Genomic DNA, 16268 nt, shown 5'->3' with positions numbered 1-16268 from the left:
TTTGTTTAGTTTTTTCACAGAGTCCCCAAATAGCACAACAGTGTTAAATACATCTGACACTTTAATAAAGTTATTTATCTATTTACTTATTTAACAAAAGAACAATTCTTTTGATAACCTTCAACAGTGTCATCACCTCCCACTATAACTGGACTATGAAACAAACAGACACCAAAAGGAACAATCACAAATGGGCCGCATTGTAGACTTCTAGGTCAACCAAAGAACCAACAAACCACGAGAGCAATTTGAAGACACGTGCCTCCTTTAACTTCTCCTTCCACTAGGATAACCTCTTTTTTATTGGCCAGGCGATAGAAAACTGACAAAAATAGTTTACAAATTAAAAAAAAGGGTTAAAAAGGTGAGAGTCACATGTATGTGTGAAATACTGAACTTACCTCCGCTTCCTCCTCTTCTTTCAGTTGCTGCAACGCTCTTTTGTAGTCACGAGGAATCACCTATCGCCAACAAAATAAACATAACACGATCAGTGAAAAACAGCAACAGCTAAGGACCACACGTTTACTTTTCACACATCAAAAGTAAAGCTGGCTATCATTCCTCCAGTTCGAGTGTTGTCATATACCGGTCCAAAGGAACAAAGGTTTTATGTAAATATAATAGTGTACAAATTTCCTCGAGTGTAAAGTGAAGGAATGATCATCAAAGAAAAAATTAATGGTATAAATTGCCACAAACTCTCCCTTGTCTAACTGTACCTTAACAAACATATTCACAGAGCTGTCCCAGTCCTCTAGAAGACGCTCGGCCACAGTCGAACCAGTCAGCTGTTGATGTTCTCGTACCAGTCCCTTAACCAGTTCTACATCTGCGCCAGTAACAGGCTCCAGGTCTACAATCTCTTGATTACACAGCGAATAGAAGCTCTTCTTCCTAAACATCAAGTAACAGTAGTGATTACTCAACAATTGGTAGATTCTGAATGATCCAATGACTACAGGTTACGTGACCAAAAACTGTGTATTGGAACTATCACCATAAACAATCTTTTTTTCGTTGACGAAAACGGAATTAGACTTGGAATTAACCGCTACAAAAGTTTGCTATTTTGACCGTTGTCATTCAGTCATCCCCAACTTACAGTGCGGCGACTTCAGCTGGGGTATCCGAGAGTTTTTAACTAATCACATCAACGAGTTTCAAAGAGTTTGTTGTGATCGGACCAATCAGTTGGTAGAACGGGAATATCAGCTGTTGGAACACATTTTAATAGGCCATATCCGTCTTCTCGGTATAGGACTGGAACTAGCTTGCAACTGAGGCTAATGCGAGGAGTCTTTTCAAATGCAAATGACATTCATCTCATTTTAATGATATGCCCCCGCATGAGCCTCCATTCCAAGCTAGTTCCAGTCCAATACCGTGAATACGAATATGACTTATTGGCTGCGAATTAAGTTCAAATTTCGCTGACTTGAACAGCGCCCTGGTCCTATTTGATTTGTGCAATAGGTTCTCTATAGCAAATACAAGGGACAGTATTAATCACATTTCTTCACCCAGACGTTAAGAAAATGTTCTTGTATGTAAAGGATATTTAGTCACTACACCTACTGGACTAATAGAAACGACAAAAATGCTTGTGAGTCCATTACCTGTCAAGCACAAAAGCTATTCCTCCTGACATTCCAGCAGCGAAGTTTCTACCAGTAGGACCAAGAACAACGGTCACACCTCCTGTCATGTACTCACAGCCGTGATCACCAACACCCTAACAATAAGACCAACAGATTAATCACAGAAGTAGTAGTGTGCTTCAGTTAGACAGAACTAAACGCCATTGCCACTGAGGTTGGTAAACAACAAAGCTTACTGTCATAGCAACGTGACGGACTAAACAAGGAGTCATTAGAAAATCCTCGCTGAAATACCAAATGAGTTTTCTCACCCTACGATCAGAAAGAACATTGTCGCGTCTATTTGTTGTAGTCGAGATATAAACCTGTGTTTTCTTGTATCTTTTGTTTTTGAGGAACAAAAAGTTTAATTCAAAATTAAGTTTTTTGACAACTGCCTTGGTTTGGTTTAAGGTCCTACAACAGTCAATCGGGCGTAATAATTTCTTCAGCCTCGTTCCCAGGGTCCTCTCCTTTCCTTCCTCGAGAGAGGACCCTGGAAACTAGATTGTAGTTTCTTAGGACAACGAAAAGACAAGTTAACTTGCAGACTACAAACAAAAAAACAAAACTTGGGAAGAAAAGGAAAATTGACAGGATATACTGAGCAAAGTAACCTTATCGCAAAAAAGTGAAAACCGAACTAACCTCGACAACTGCTGTGACTCCGGAATTCCTCACACAAAACCGTTCAGCAGCAATGCCTCTCACAAAGGCCTAAAAATATTTAAACAGAGAGAGCTAATTTTTCTTCCAGACTCAGATCCTTCAATAGCCAAAACAAAAATATTCGCTCTCTGGAAATACAGCCATTTTGACTAAATGCAACCTTTACCTTGCCTGCAGTTGAGCCGTAGAAACAAACATTTCCCACAATTATGTTTTCTTCCGCTTTGTAGTTTTCGGGATGCTTGCTGCTTGGATAAACGATAATTTTGCCTCCAGCTAAACCCTGAAGATTAAATAATTGGGGTCGTGTTTCATGAAATGCGTATGCAACAACTCGACATACCTCGTACCCTTTCAAAAGCAATAACGAATTTATCCAAAAGCGAAACTCAGCTTGGTTTAAACTATGGTTACCTTGCCAACGTAATCATTTGAGTCACCCTCCAGCTCCAAAGTTATACCAGGAGAAAGGAAAGCGCCGAAACTCTGACCTAACGAGAATCAAAAAGACGCAACTGAGTACATGGCAACTTGTGAACCGCACGCACATGCACCTTACAAAAGAAAAGAGATAATGATCGATAGAAATTCATCGCGGTTTTTTTTTTCCACAATTTAACGATTTTATGTTTCAAAGGTACTGTACTGACCTGCAGACCCTGTTGCTTTGATGTGAATGGTGCCATCTGGAAGACCTTTCTCGCCAAATTTCCTGACAAAAACACATTCACTTCAATATCTGGTGTGACGGTGAGGTATAAAGGTATAGATTAACAGGTCAGGCTTCAAGCTTGATCAACCTCCAAATTTTAAGCTCTTTGGGGTCAAACTTTCTTCTTATTGCCTCTCACTACTCGAAAGTCCCACAACCTACAAAAAACTTATAAGGATTCACCAATTCGGCAGCATGGTATACATTTTTGTGCTGGGATCTTTAAAAGTCTCCATTTTTGCTCTTCCCCACCAAAAACGATATAGTTGCGTTTTCCGTATTTTCACCGCGTTTTCTTCGGCGAACACAATAAATGCTTTCCATTGTGTTAGCATGAATGATAATGAAAACGCATCACCGAAGAAGCGTAACAGTAATCCTTGATGATGCCGTGGATCATCGAAAGCTTGAAACGTCCACTTTATTATACACAGTAGTTTAAAAGCCTCATGCCTCATGACAGTGCTTTCAAACAAAAACCCACACCAGCATTAGCATTGTATTCATTCACCTTGCAATGTGGTAGCTGAGAGTGGTGCCAAATGCTCGGTCCACGTTCACCACTGGTATCTCCAGATACAGGTGCTTTGAAGCTCCGTTCAGAATGTATTTAGCAGCTTCAATGAGCTGGTTGTCCTGCAAACATTTAAAAAACAACTCTCGATTTTGCTCTGTTAATAAAAACTTAAAAACGCCAAGTGTCCGTACTCACATGGGACATAATTCATGCTAAAAGATAAAAGCTTCACGGGATGATAAATTTTATAATATAACCAATAATGAAAAAAATACTGGCCATTTCTCGAAGATTTCCAAAACTTTTATTCTAACAGTCATTTGAAAAGTCCCGCAAACGATGTTAATCATTTTCCTAAAATTCCCAACTGAAGATTACCAAAGACTTCCGAGAGAGATCTGAAGATGTGATCGTTGCAGCAGCGGCAAGTTTGTCATGACCCACCTTTCGTAGCTCCAGTTTGTGATTTTGCGGCTCACTTCCTCCCAAGTGATCACCAGGGTTCAATTCATTACCAGTCATTAGCAGAGGACTGAAGTCCAACAGCTGTAAACACCAAACAAGGTTAGGAAACAGAGAAATACGTCTCTCTTTTCTGCATATTCTTCAACAAAAGATTGGTTAGAAAAAATCCAGAGTGAAAAGAATAAAGTGCAAAGAGACAAGAAGTTTAGTGGATCTACCTTGGTATACAAATTAAACGTACCTTAACTTTGGCATTGAGGGGTTCTGCTGGCTCCAGGAGGTCACAACGTCCAATCATATCATTCAATTTGCGGAAACCCATTTTGGCCATGTACTCACGAACCTAACAATAGAAAAACATTGTTTTCTTTCACAACCTTAAAGGTTCCATCTAATCTGATTCTCGGGATCTTTGAATAAAGTAGAACATAATACAATAATGACTTAGTAATTATTTACGAGACTGGAGTTATGTCAATAAGACGTATGTTTTATGTTAACGTCAATCAACTCGACATTATTTGTGTTCTCTTACCTCCTCAGCTAACATGAAAAAGAAGTTGATGACATGCTCTGGTTTGCCTGCAAACTTCTTCCTTAATACAGGGTCCTGCAATGCATTCAAGTAGTTCAACAATGAATATAGCTAACAGCAATATTATTCTTGACAGAGGTTAATGTATTAGCAGGGAACTCGCGAGAATATTAGTTATTATAATCCATCAAATATTTTTGCTCGCTCACGATTGGTCTAAATGCGTCACATGACTGAATGTGCCCCAGCTTAAACTGGGGAATATCCGACTGATATTCCCCAAAATGTGTTGACAAAAATTTTTGAAGGATAATAAACACTGCGGCCGTATGCCCCACAGAAGGCTATACGGAAGTATGATGATGATAATAAACACAATAGCCTCCATTTGGCCCAAAAATATGCTCGGATATTTGTCCCTGGGCACTGTCTGTTCCTCAAAAAGCTCACAATTTTCCTTGAGCTACGATCTGGGATCACTGTTCGCTTCTCGGAACAGATGATGAACGGGGACAAATATCCGAGCATATTTTCGCGCCAAAAGGAGGCTATTGCTTCTATAATTAAAGAGGGTACTCTACACATGTACAAAGACATTTTCTCGTTTTTGTCACGGTAATCTTTGTTTTTATGTAAGGAGGAGGGGGGGGGGGCATCCCTTAAAACCAAAAAGTTGAAAATTGACCAAAACACCAATTTGTATGTTAAACGGGTCAACGCTGATTAGTTATGTGTTAGTTATGTGGAGATAACAAAAAAAAAAAATACTGGGTTTTGAGTATAAAAGAAAGTCGCTCAGTGACCTGTGTGGCGATTCCAACAGGACATGTATTCAAATGACATTTCCTCATCATGGTACATCCTAAGGCAATGAGAGGAGCAGTAGAGAATCCAAACTCATCAGCACCCAGCAGCGCACCAATCACCACATCACGACCAGTCCTGATCTGTCCATCAACCTGAAGCACCACTCTCCTGCGCAGGTTGTTCAGTATAAGAGTTTGATGGGTCTCGGCTATGCCCAGTTCCCATGGCAACCCAGCATGTTTGATGCCTGACCACGTGCTCGCTCCTGTTCCACCATCATGACCAGAAATTACGATGTGTTCAGAGTGACCCTGGTGAGTACCAATTGCGTCATTAATGCAACATTAAAACGGATTTGCAAGGTACATATGAAGAGAGGTTAGTTGGCTGTCATATTTCTGCACATTGTTACTGTCTGGAAATTGTGTACAGACTAAAATGTTAAGCACATGCTCTTCCACGCACTTCAGCGTTTCTGGAGATAAGGAAGCATTTCATTTCCAAACATTTCCTAATAAGTGTACACAATTAAAATGATACGAAAGTGAAAGATGAATTGAAAATATTTTATCTATTTTTGTCCTCCGTGAAGATGCTGTCTTGAAATTTATCTGGGTTATAAGCATCGATGAGGATGGGGCCTGAGCTCTGTGTGATAAAAATGGATTTAAAATGAAGAAAAACTTAACAAGATCTGCAACAACACAGAAAGAAGTAAAAACCTTGGCAACTCCTGCAGCAATTACACCCACTCCCACTTCAGACACCAGCTTCACACTGACTCGAGCTTGAGGATTGGAACACTTCAAATTGTAAATGAGCTGAAACAAAGCAAATACAAACGGTGACACAGTTGATCTTGTTATAAGATTACAGTTCATATATCAACACCCAAGTAAATCTGAAGCCGACTCACCTCAGCCAAATCTTCAATGGAGTAAATATCATGGTGAGGTGGAGGGCTGATAAGGCCAACACCAGGCACAGACTTACGAGTCTTTGCAATTTCTTTAGAGACCTATCAAGATATATTCAAAACAATAACCGGAGTAGCGATATCACTCTCATGATTATTATCACAATACTTTTCTAAGGGCTGTAAGCTTTGTAATAGGTAGTCTTAATGCTGGATCACGAATTCCCAGGAAAAAACTGTCGTGTTGTGAAGCCACTGAGGCACGCCACAAAGGTTAAAACACATCCTTTAATCCGAGCATACTAAGTACACGTCCACTCCCGGTCGCTGTTCCCGCTCACACACACTCACACAATTCACACTGGCACATGTCCTTGTCGGTACAAACACTGTCCTAAGATACACTACAAGAACCATTGAATAAGCAAAATGGTTTTGCTAAGTAGAAGCATAACATTATAAAAACTGACTTCCACGTACCTTATATCCAGGTAACTCTCCTCCTTCACCAGGCTTGGCTCCCTAAAATGAGACAAGCTTTCATTACACTGTTTCATTACATTGTAGAGGTGAGGTCTGATATGAAACTGCTATTGCTCACACTTACAACTCTCATGGCTATACACTGCTAAGTCCAATTGCTGTTATGGACCACATCAACATCTACCCACATCAGTTTTGTCACCCCTTGTTTTAAAATTTTGTCCTTCGCTAACAAACCACTAAGCCCATAAAATTCACCTTACGCCAATTTTTCTTTCTCTAGCCTCTAGCAAGAGACGAACGTTGTTTTCTGACTTGTTTTGTTTCGTCTTCCAATTTGAATATTACTTCTAGAGATTAGTTTGTATTACTCACAACAGTACTGAGTGTGTACCTGTGCCATTTTAATCTGCAAATCTTCAGCCATTGCAAGATACCAAGCATTTACTCCAAATCTTCCAGAAGCCACTTGTCTGATGGCAGACCTGGTGTTGTTGTCACTTCCTCTCAAGGGATCCTCACCACCTTCACCTGTGTTACTCTTACCTCCAATCCTGGATATGAATAACAATGTAAGTCAGAACAAGTTCACAATTTATCTAACAACGCTCCGTCCAGGGCTTTCATCAACGTTTTCAACAGCAGGGCAACTGGTTTTCACAGGTGGGCAAACCTTTTTCAACTAAACTTCTTTAAAAGAAAAACTTTCCTCTAGATGGTCAAACCAGGCAGGCAAAATCATCCTCTCAGTCAGTCAATATTTGCCAGGTGCTTGGGCCTTAATGAAACCTGTCTCGCATTAAACAGTCTACTGCTCTGTGACTGTTGCAGAAATACATGGAAAGGCAGTTAATTTGTTTCGGATGAAAAGTTCCTAAGTTGTTTAGTCAAAAACCTGGTAAGATCAGCAACCTGACCCAACAGATTAAAGGAAAACTAATTAAACGAATCTTACTCAGCAATGCTGGCTAATGGTGCAAGTCAAGTGATAAATTAACTACAGTAATAAGTGATAAATAATAATAAGTGATAAATTATATATCTTGTTTGACAGCAAATGGAAAGCCAAGGGCAAACCTACTCACTTGTTCATGGCCATAGCAAGGGTTGAGTGAGTCTCATACGAAATGGAACCAAAACTCATGGCACCTGCAAAAAAAAAAAAATCAACAACTTATCACCATGACAAACTACTTTAATTTGCAACATGTTCTAACTTTATACATTCGCTTCATAGAAGGCATCCAAGTCTCAAGCCTCAAGCCTCAGCTAGGGTTGTGTTAGCCTCCTATGCAGATGCTCTTTGGTGAGGAAGATTGGGTGACAAGCCCAAAGAGTAGAGGGTGCTAGGGTCGTGTTAGTAAGTTTCAACTGCAGAAAATATTGTATATTGTAAGTTAACCACAATGAAGGTAACCCTCTAGTTTTAAATGGTCTTTAAAACCAGATATTTGAAACTAAATTGCACCTTTTGGGCATGCTTCGGCCACATATCAGGCAAGTCGTGCCCTGCTTCACATTTTGGCAAGACGCATTTAGGACAAAATACTCAAGGTGAGACCAAACAAGCTTGATACAATGTATGCCATGGAAGCATAAGACAATGATTAAATTAAGTATTAACCATGCCCAAATGAAGCCAATAATCCGGCCATACAGGAAGTGACTTGATAACATGGGATATCAGGACAGTAGATAAACCTTCTGATTGGCTAATTATGAATATGGGTACTTAAGGTAAATGAGCGCACAGGTGTATGCTATACAAATGTTTTTAGTTAAAACCTACCTGTCACAAATCTCTTAACAATTTCTGAAGCTGGTTCAACTTCAGAGATGTCCAAGGGTTTCTTGGCAAATTTGATCTGCAACTGTCCACGCAGTGTGCAGGAACGAACCTACAACAGAATGTTATTAAGAAATGAGCAAAATGTTTACTAACTTACAGGCATTTGAAATAGGGGGCAAGATTAACTGAAAGTAAATCTTTGCTCACCACTTCGATGGAGGTCTCACTATACTTCTGGTAGGAAGGTTGATTCTTCATCCTTACTGCATCCTGATAGAACAATAATACAACAGCATTGAAAACAAAGAAGACTTGAAATGTGGCTTCTGGTGTTTCAAGATAAAATGAGATGACTGAAAACAAACAAGCCAATAGCAACAAAGCAGTTCAAGCCCCTTCTTGCCCCAACAGTGACCTGATGATCTATAAGAAAGAAATTCCAATCGATACTGCTTCTTTTTTTTCTAATGTTTGTTTTCATTTGCACAAGAAACGTGTCAATGCTTGACCAGAAACACCTTTTCTTTATTATTTACTCAAACTAACCTGCAAGTTTGCAATGCATCTTGGATCATTAATGTGCTTTTCTCCACCTTCACGCCAGTGATATTCACCCTAATGGAAATGCAATCACGATGATTAATCATCTTAGTCACGGTACTTAATAACAAACTGAATTTCAAGGTCTTAAAAGCTGTGTTATCACTAAAGTCTCCCAATTTCAAGCAATCATATTATCCACTGTACCTTATTGTTTACCAAGACATTGTCACAGTCACGATCAGAAAATGCAACACTGTGTTTGCTCAGAGCCTGTAACAGATGTGCAAACAGTTTTAAACCACTGATGGAACTTACAATATTACTGTGTAGGGGTTTTATTCAGGGCCCAGCAAAGAGTAGGCAAACTGACTGGCTTTGAGGATGATTTTGCCCACCTGGTTTGACCACCTAGAGGAAAGTTTTACTTCTAAAGGAAGTTTGGTTCAAAAAGCTTGGCCCACAAGTTGCAAGGCATGGTCCTAACCATGAAATCCTGGCTGCTCAGCACTTAAGCTTATAAGAAAAAAGTATGTTTTTGTAGTTGCACAAAGTCAAAAGTTAGTCCCCTGGGCACCCGGGCACTCCTAGAGCACAGCCCTGTCCGCTTGTGAAAACCAGTTGCCTTACTGCTGAAAACATCAATGAAACCCCTAACGCTGTAAGTAGATGTAACATTCCTGGACTTCATTATATTTCACTTAGTTACTGAACAGCATTGTCCTTTACTACGGTTGTCAAAAGTAGCCGGCAGCCAGTGAAAATCACCATCAACTTTGTGATATCAGGCAGCTATTCTACTGGGTCATTCATCAGACTCTTTGAAAAGATAGCAAAATCAACCACCAACTCCAAAAGTAAAGCTAACTACTTCAAAACGACAACACTGCTTAACAAATTATCACTAAGAGTACTGGAAGTACATACCTCTTGAGCTAAGACTGTAAATGTTGCTCCACTCAGTCGTGACGCTGTTCCCACAAAGCACTTGTCTATCACCTTAAGAGAGAATTACACCGGATTACAGGTGATAAACCAAACCATTTTTGAAATGCAAAACTCCTTCAACTACTAAGGCCATCCATAACAGAACAATCCCCTCCCACCCCCCCCACCCCCCCCCCCCGTCCCCACCAAAAGTAATAATAATAATAAAGGCTGTTTAAAAGTCAGGGTTTATTATAGGAAATTTAGGGTATTTACACAGTTGGAAAAGTCCTCTAACATGCAACATCCAATGAGGAAAATTCAAACAACTTTATTTCCTTGAATGATCTTAATCTATTGATACAGTTAATTTACACATTGATCTGAAGGATAAACAAGTCATCTGTTACCTCCTCTGCAAGTCCAACAGCTTCAAATATTTGAGCACCCTGTAAAATAATAAACAATACTCATGATACTGAAAACAAGGCATCACAAACAAGGTGTTCATGAATCAAGACTGCATTAGAATTTGGAGCACTGTTTTTGTAGAGGAAAACCAGAGAACCCGGAGAGAAACCCTTTGAGGAAGGATGAGAACCAAAAACAGCAACTCGACCAACCAACCTACCTATGATGGCAGGTGCACAATTCAACCCGGGCCATTTGGGTGGAAGGCAAAAGCTCTCAACAGTACACCACCCTAGCTCCCCAAAAAAGAATGATACTATTTTCACCAGCCCATGAATCAAGCTAGGGTCAATTGCATCATTTCTAAGGTACCTCATCACTACACCAGAAAGGTGCTAGCTAAAACTAGTCACAATAACTGGAAAGGAAACAATTACTGCTTCCTTGGGTAACTTCTTATGGAAGCCTCAACAGTTGTGACTGCCGTAACTATTTAGTGCCACATCTACAAGTACTTGCCTTGTAACTGTGTAGAGTAGAAATTCCCATTTTCGCCATGACCTTAGCAATACCCTTCCGTACAGCAGCAGTATAGCTTTCAACGATGTCTTTGTCTGAGAGAGGAGGGTGCAGCAGTCCTAAGAGAATTTTCAAAATAGCTTAATTTTTAACCTGACAATTTTGAGGATGAAAATCAATGACAAATTGAATTATTGAATTTGAACAACAGATTTTTGAAGGTAGTAAAACTCAGCTAATAAATTAGTAATGTACCTTGATCACGCTGATTTGCAACAGTCTCAAAAACCAAGTATGGGCAAATGGCATCTGCTCCGTAACCCAACAGAACACAAAAATGATGGATTTCTCTGTAACAAACAATGTAAACAAATACAGTGTATTTCTACACGTCAAAAATAAAGCTGTGGTTTGGTAATTAAACAAAATGCTAGCACACTTTTTATTTGAGCCCACCCCCGGGGCAATTACAGACAACAAAAGAATCCATAGAAAAAAGCCTGGAATAGACAAAAACGGTCTCTAACAAGTTTAATTAATCCTCTAAGAGAAACTTATATATTCAACTAACTGAAATAGTGATTTTAAAGAACAGTGGACTTCAGTAACTCCTACCTCACTTCAGCTGATTCAACAACTAGTCCAACTTGTGACCTTTGCTTCATTCTGATCAGGTGATGATGGACAGCCCCTAATGACAGCAGTGAGCTAAAACAACAAAATAACAACAATCAGGAAGGATGTCCATTCCTGACAAAAAACCATCTCATATTTATGTCTTCCACTACAACAAAATTAACAGTTCCACTTCACAAGCATAGCCATTGTGCTAGTCAAAGTCTGTTTGTCTATAGAAGATGCACCATGCACATCTCAGATGACTTGACAGAATCTACTGTACTAAGAAACCAGTAACCTGGCCCTGAAAACAATAGTGTGTTATACTGGGAGTAAGTGAAACTGGAAGCTCTGAACTGGTGCATGGCTTCTGAGCTTTAATTGACGATCACTACACAAAACAACTTTGTACCTCTACTAAGCCAAGTCTACCTTAAATATAGGGGACTAAAAGAGCTAAATGACTGAGTCATCAGAGGCAACAAAGGAGCATTGTCCATTACAGGTTATACCAAAGGTTATCTCAATCAATAACTCCTATCTCATGCTCCACCCTGCAGACACTTGGAGGGAAAGTGCCATTTTGCTTAAACACACAATACTTGTATGCATTTCAGCTAACCTGGCTTGAGACCAGATCTTCTGATCTGAAGCCAAACACAATAAATGCTAAGGTACTACGCTACTACCTCATAGGAACATGTTTTCTTCCAGCAGCTTGGTCAGTTAACACAATAAATGCACATCCATTCTCTACAGCTTCAGAGGCCTAAACCACAGAGAAGAAAGCATCAGTCATGATGAAGATAACAAATCTCTTCAATTACATGCAACCCCAAAGCAAGCCATTCTTTATATTTATTGCTGTACAATGGCAATCCAGAAAATGCCAAGCTGTTTCCTCTTAATTTCAACAAAATTTCTGTACCACTGTGTTACATGTATATCTTATGGGTGTCCATGTTTAACAAGAAGCTACCAGAACTAGCCTGTGTAAATCATCCAGAGATCAAATTCTTATTAACTATTAATCACTTAGTATATATATCAATCCAGCTGTTTCAAAGTTAAAATACCACTTTGTCTCAAAATCTTAACTTAAGACTTGATTTGGTCTAATCAGATTTAACTCACCTCTTTACAAATTCTATCAATTGCAGGAACAAGACCATTGACTCCCTCATCTACGGGGTAAACCATGTCAATAGTCTGAGACTGAAACAACAAGATGTGACGTTACAACACGTCCTTGTTCTTTAAGTTAAGGATAAATCAATACACTTAAGATTCATCGCTTGATACATACTTTACACCAAGACAAACAGCTTCCTTTGATGGCCTCTACATCTGCGCAAGACAGGATAGGATGATCCAAATACACTCGGTGACACTCTGCCACATTAGGCTCAAGAAGGTTAGGCTCTGGACCAACAGGGCATGCCTAAAAGAATGAAACAACATCATTACATTAATCATTGCTAGTTCACATGAAATTCTTCAGGCATTACAGTTTTAATATTGGACAGGGACTTAATTGCCATTCTCGCTAATTACTTTTGACAGGAATTTTTTTTCTATCATTAACAACTACATCACTAAATTGAGGTTGGGTGCCTGAAAAATCCAGGAGCTTCCACTATTGGCAGCCAGCCCCTGGATGGAGACCCCTCCCATGGCAGGCAAATCCTGGAAACCGAGCCATGAGCCCCCATGCAGAAGGGGGAGACAGGCACCTGTGACACTGACTAACGGTGGAAAGAGGAAGGGAAGGGAGGGAGAACACTTGAAGATGTGATCCCATGCAAAACAACGCTCACTGCAAATGCTATCGCTGAGAAGGCCGCCAAAACGTCTCAGCCCAAGAGCACAAGGAATCCAGGTGCATGCACATATCAAAAACACTGCTGACTACCTCGGGAATGCAAGTGCTCTTTGTCGTTAACTCTGTTAAACTGCATTCAACTGCATATAATAGAACTGGAAAAAAGTGTATCACATGCATTGAAGTTTGAGTAACAAGGTAACACTGCCTTACCAGTGACATGACAATTTTCTCCCGGATTGGATCAATGGGAGGATTTGTCACCTGACGGAAGAAAAAAAAGGCAACATTAAACACATTTGTGTACACAAAACACAGTGCAGCTGTGCACATTACCTCTCACTACACTTCATTACATTGTTTGTGATGTACTATATGTAGTTGTAAACACTAGAACAACAGAACAATGCTAAACACACAAGTTGTAACAATTTCCAGAGAACATTAAGTTAGAACAATAAGAACATATTTGTGATTAATACTTTCATTAATGATTGATGGCATCATACCTGTGCAAAAAGTTGCTTGAAGTAGTCAAACACTGACTGTGGGTACATCGTCAGACAGGAAAGAGGTGCATCGTTACCCATGGAACCAAGAGCCTCTTTCCTAAGGAAAACAAAATAGTTATTTTAATGTAACTTTAGCATGAAACAACTCTAGAGCTGTTGTCAGGTACTAATCCCTTGGACAACATTTAGTCACATTACCAAAACATTTTACTGCAGTATCTAGTCATTCGCAAACATAACTTATCATGAACTTTTTTGAAGAGTGGAAGGGCAGCATTGGCACAAGGTCAGGATGTACTACTGACCAAGCACAGGTCAAATGCCTGAACTGCGCACACTAACTTGACTGTTGGCACGTTTAAGGCTGGCTGGCTTTTTCCAGACCAGCTCAAAGAAACATCTTCAGCCCTACATGCATCAATTCATGTTATGTTTTCCTGTAGGAAATTCGTGAGCCGGGCCACACAGTGGCATAACAGAACTAGCCATCATTTCTTATGTATTTCAGGACAAGCTACTGCAAAAGTTTTGTTTTAATTGAAACTAACTTGTTTTTGACCATTGGCAATATCAGTAAGTTCAGATCCTCCAGAGAATAGCCAAACATGGGCAACCTCCTGTCTCTGTGAATCAACTCATTTTCGGAGGGGTGCTGAATCAATTGCACTTCACCAGCAGAAAGGCTCTTAGAGGTCTGGTATGCTTGGTGGATATCCTCCAGTGTCCTGACACTTTTCTTGAGCAGTTCACTACAAGGTCGCAAACTGGCCATCTCATGTTTTAGTTCATGATCCTCAACCACAGAGCCCATTGCTGTGTCCACAAGAAGCATTCTTCCTGGTCGTAAACGACCCTAAGTTGAAGAGAGAAAGCATTATTAATAATAGTTACGCTCAGGACTAGTTTGCATGAGATACTCTCTCCCTGGGGAGAGGGACTGGAGAAATACGTGTAAGGGGTAATGCTAAATTATTTGAATTCTATTTTTAGATGGTGATCTGAAAAAAAAAAAAAAAAACTGCATTGCAGTGGCTCATCAGAGATGTTGCGACCTTCAACAATCCCTCCATGGCCACATTAGTATCATTTTTCCAGAATTGTAGGGACAATACTGGTGCTGTCAAACTAACAGGGTTGAAAACTCATGAGATGCATTCAGCCTTATAAACAGGTTCATTTGTTAAATTCTTACCTACCTTTTGTACAATTTCTTGATCAGGGAAAGTGCTGACTCCTACTTCACTTGCCATTACCATGAAACCCTGTTTCGTCACATAGTATCGTGACGGACGCAGACCATTCCTGTCTAGAATGGCTCCAATATACCGCCCATCAGAGAACGTGAACAAGGCTGTGGATGAGGAATGGAATAATAAATTAACTATCATGCAACTGATAAACTTGGCTACTTTGCTGAGAGCAAATCAATCTCAATGATAAGTAACAGCACGCAAAATGTAAACATAACTATTTTATCATATAGCTCCAGATAAAAGAAGCGGGTTGTTTACTGTGCTTTCAGAGGGGCACTAGATATTTTAGGAGAAGGGTAGTTTCAAAGCCAAAGAGGCTAAACTGGAATTTCCAGAAGGCTAAGAAGGCTTGTCTGGGAGGGTTATGGATATTAATTTCAACAGAACAACAACAGTTGTATTTCAGCATTATACTTACCAGGACCATCCCACGCCTCCATTGTACAGGAGATCCAGCGATAAAAATCTTGTTTTTCCATACTCATCAGACTGTTCCCTTGCCAAGCTTCTGGCACCATTGTCATTATGGCCTGGAGAAGAACATCATTTGATTACTTGCAGCATAGAGAAGACTGGCACAAATTACAACACCTTTTTATAACCAGCACTATTTTTGTATTTACTGCACTTTTGAAAATCATGTGAACTCTTAAGTTCAAAACCTAACCAACAATGGCATAATTTTATTGCTGCCCTCAATCATAATTAATTATAACCATGGTAAACAAATGCTAAAATAAAAGAGATGAAGAAAATGGTTTGGAATCCACCAGTTACAACCCAGAGATGCGATTTAGAACACTTTGAAGTATGCATCTGGTCCATAAGGGGTTTACTGAGATGACTGATAGCAAAGGAAAACAAAGCTGTTGGTTGAGATTTAAATTTCCAAGTTTACAGAGTTTTGAAAAGTGTAGGTAAGAATAAGAGTTATTATAAATGATTTTAATTTTAAACTTTTCATGAACATAATTATATTGTAGGAAGGTAGCTCTGGGAAGTGGTGGTGGTGAATAGTCAAACCATACCTCTGGAAGTGAGCGGCCTCCTGCCATGACAAGAAGTTCAAGCACATTATCAACACAACCAGAGTCTGACAGGTCTGCTTCTATAACTGGAAACAGGCTGGTGGA

General features: G+C 39.7%; 2 protein-coding genes across 2 annotated transcripts in view; one reads left to right on the top strand and one right to left on the bottom strand.

Annotated features, from left to right (window-relative positions):
- Nucleotides 1-16268, bottom strand: part of LOC145481563 (uncharacterized) — a 36454-nt gene that overhangs the window by 9389 nt on the left and 10797 nt on the right. Inside the window, exons 11-45 of the mRNA XM_081460065.1 lie at nucleotides 16164-16260; nucleotides 15554-15665; nucleotides 15079-15233; nucleotides 14431-14735; nucleotides 13880-13979; nucleotides 13584-13634; nucleotides 12855-12989; nucleotides 12683-12763; nucleotides 12238-12317; nucleotides 11546-11638; nucleotides 11186-11280; nucleotides 10931-11049; nucleotides 10411-10449; nucleotides 10001-10072; nucleotides 9281-9346; nucleotides 9080-9148; nucleotides 8741-8803; nucleotides 8534-8642; nucleotides 7830-7893; nucleotides 7139-7298; nucleotides 6742-6783; nucleotides 6262-6363; nucleotides 6068-6166; nucleotides 5342-5656; nucleotides 4539-4613; nucleotides 4245-4346; nucleotides 3983-4084; nucleotides 3533-3657; nucleotides 2960-3021; nucleotides 2724-2800; nucleotides 2476-2592; nucleotides 2289-2357; nucleotides 1620-1735; nucleotides 723-897; nucleotides 402-461 (exon numbers count right to left, since the gene is read on the bottom strand). Coding sequence (XP_081316191.1) covers nucleotides 402-461; nucleotides 723-897; nucleotides 1620-1735; nucleotides 2289-2357; nucleotides 2476-2592; nucleotides 2724-2800; nucleotides 2960-3021; nucleotides 3533-3657; nucleotides 3983-4084; nucleotides 4245-4346; nucleotides 4539-4613; nucleotides 5342-5656; nucleotides 6068-6166; nucleotides 6262-6363; nucleotides 6742-6783; nucleotides 7139-7298; nucleotides 7830-7893; nucleotides 8534-8642; nucleotides 8741-8803; nucleotides 9080-9148; nucleotides 9281-9346; nucleotides 10001-10072; nucleotides 10411-10449; nucleotides 10931-11049; nucleotides 11186-11280; nucleotides 11546-11638; nucleotides 12238-12317; nucleotides 12683-12763; nucleotides 12855-12989; nucleotides 13584-13634; nucleotides 13880-13979; nucleotides 14431-14735; nucleotides 15079-15233; nucleotides 15554-15665; nucleotides 16164-16260 — 3703 coding nt within the window. The remainder of the gene's footprint in view (nucleotides 1-401; nucleotides 462-722; nucleotides 898-1619; nucleotides 1736-2288; nucleotides 2358-2475; nucleotides 2593-2723; nucleotides 2801-2959; nucleotides 3022-3532; nucleotides 3658-3982; nucleotides 4085-4244; nucleotides 4347-4538; nucleotides 4614-5341; nucleotides 5657-6067; nucleotides 6167-6261; nucleotides 6364-6741; nucleotides 6784-7138; nucleotides 7299-7829; nucleotides 7894-8533; nucleotides 8643-8740; nucleotides 8804-9079; nucleotides 9149-9280; nucleotides 9347-10000; nucleotides 10073-10410; nucleotides 10450-10930; nucleotides 11050-11185; nucleotides 11281-11545; nucleotides 11639-12237; nucleotides 12318-12682; nucleotides 12764-12854; nucleotides 12990-13583; nucleotides 13635-13879; nucleotides 13980-14430; nucleotides 14736-15078; nucleotides 15234-15553; nucleotides 15666-16163; nucleotides 16261-16268) is intronic.
- LOC145481582 (TP53-regulated inhibitor of apoptosis 1-like) overlaps nucleotides 1-16268 on the top strand; it is a 137451-nt gene that overhangs the window by 112181 nt on the left and 9002 nt on the right. The window lies entirely within an intron of this gene.

The sequence above is a fragment of the Orbicella franksi genome, chromosome 3, assembly GCF_964199315.1.
Source record: "Orbicella franksi chromosome 3, jaOrbFran1.1, whole genome shotgun sequence".
Classification (NCBI taxonomy): Eukaryota; Metazoa; Cnidaria; class Anthozoa; order Scleractinia; family Merulinidae; genus Orbicella; species Orbicella franksi.
This window is presented reverse-complemented; position numbering and strand designations above follow the sequence as displayed.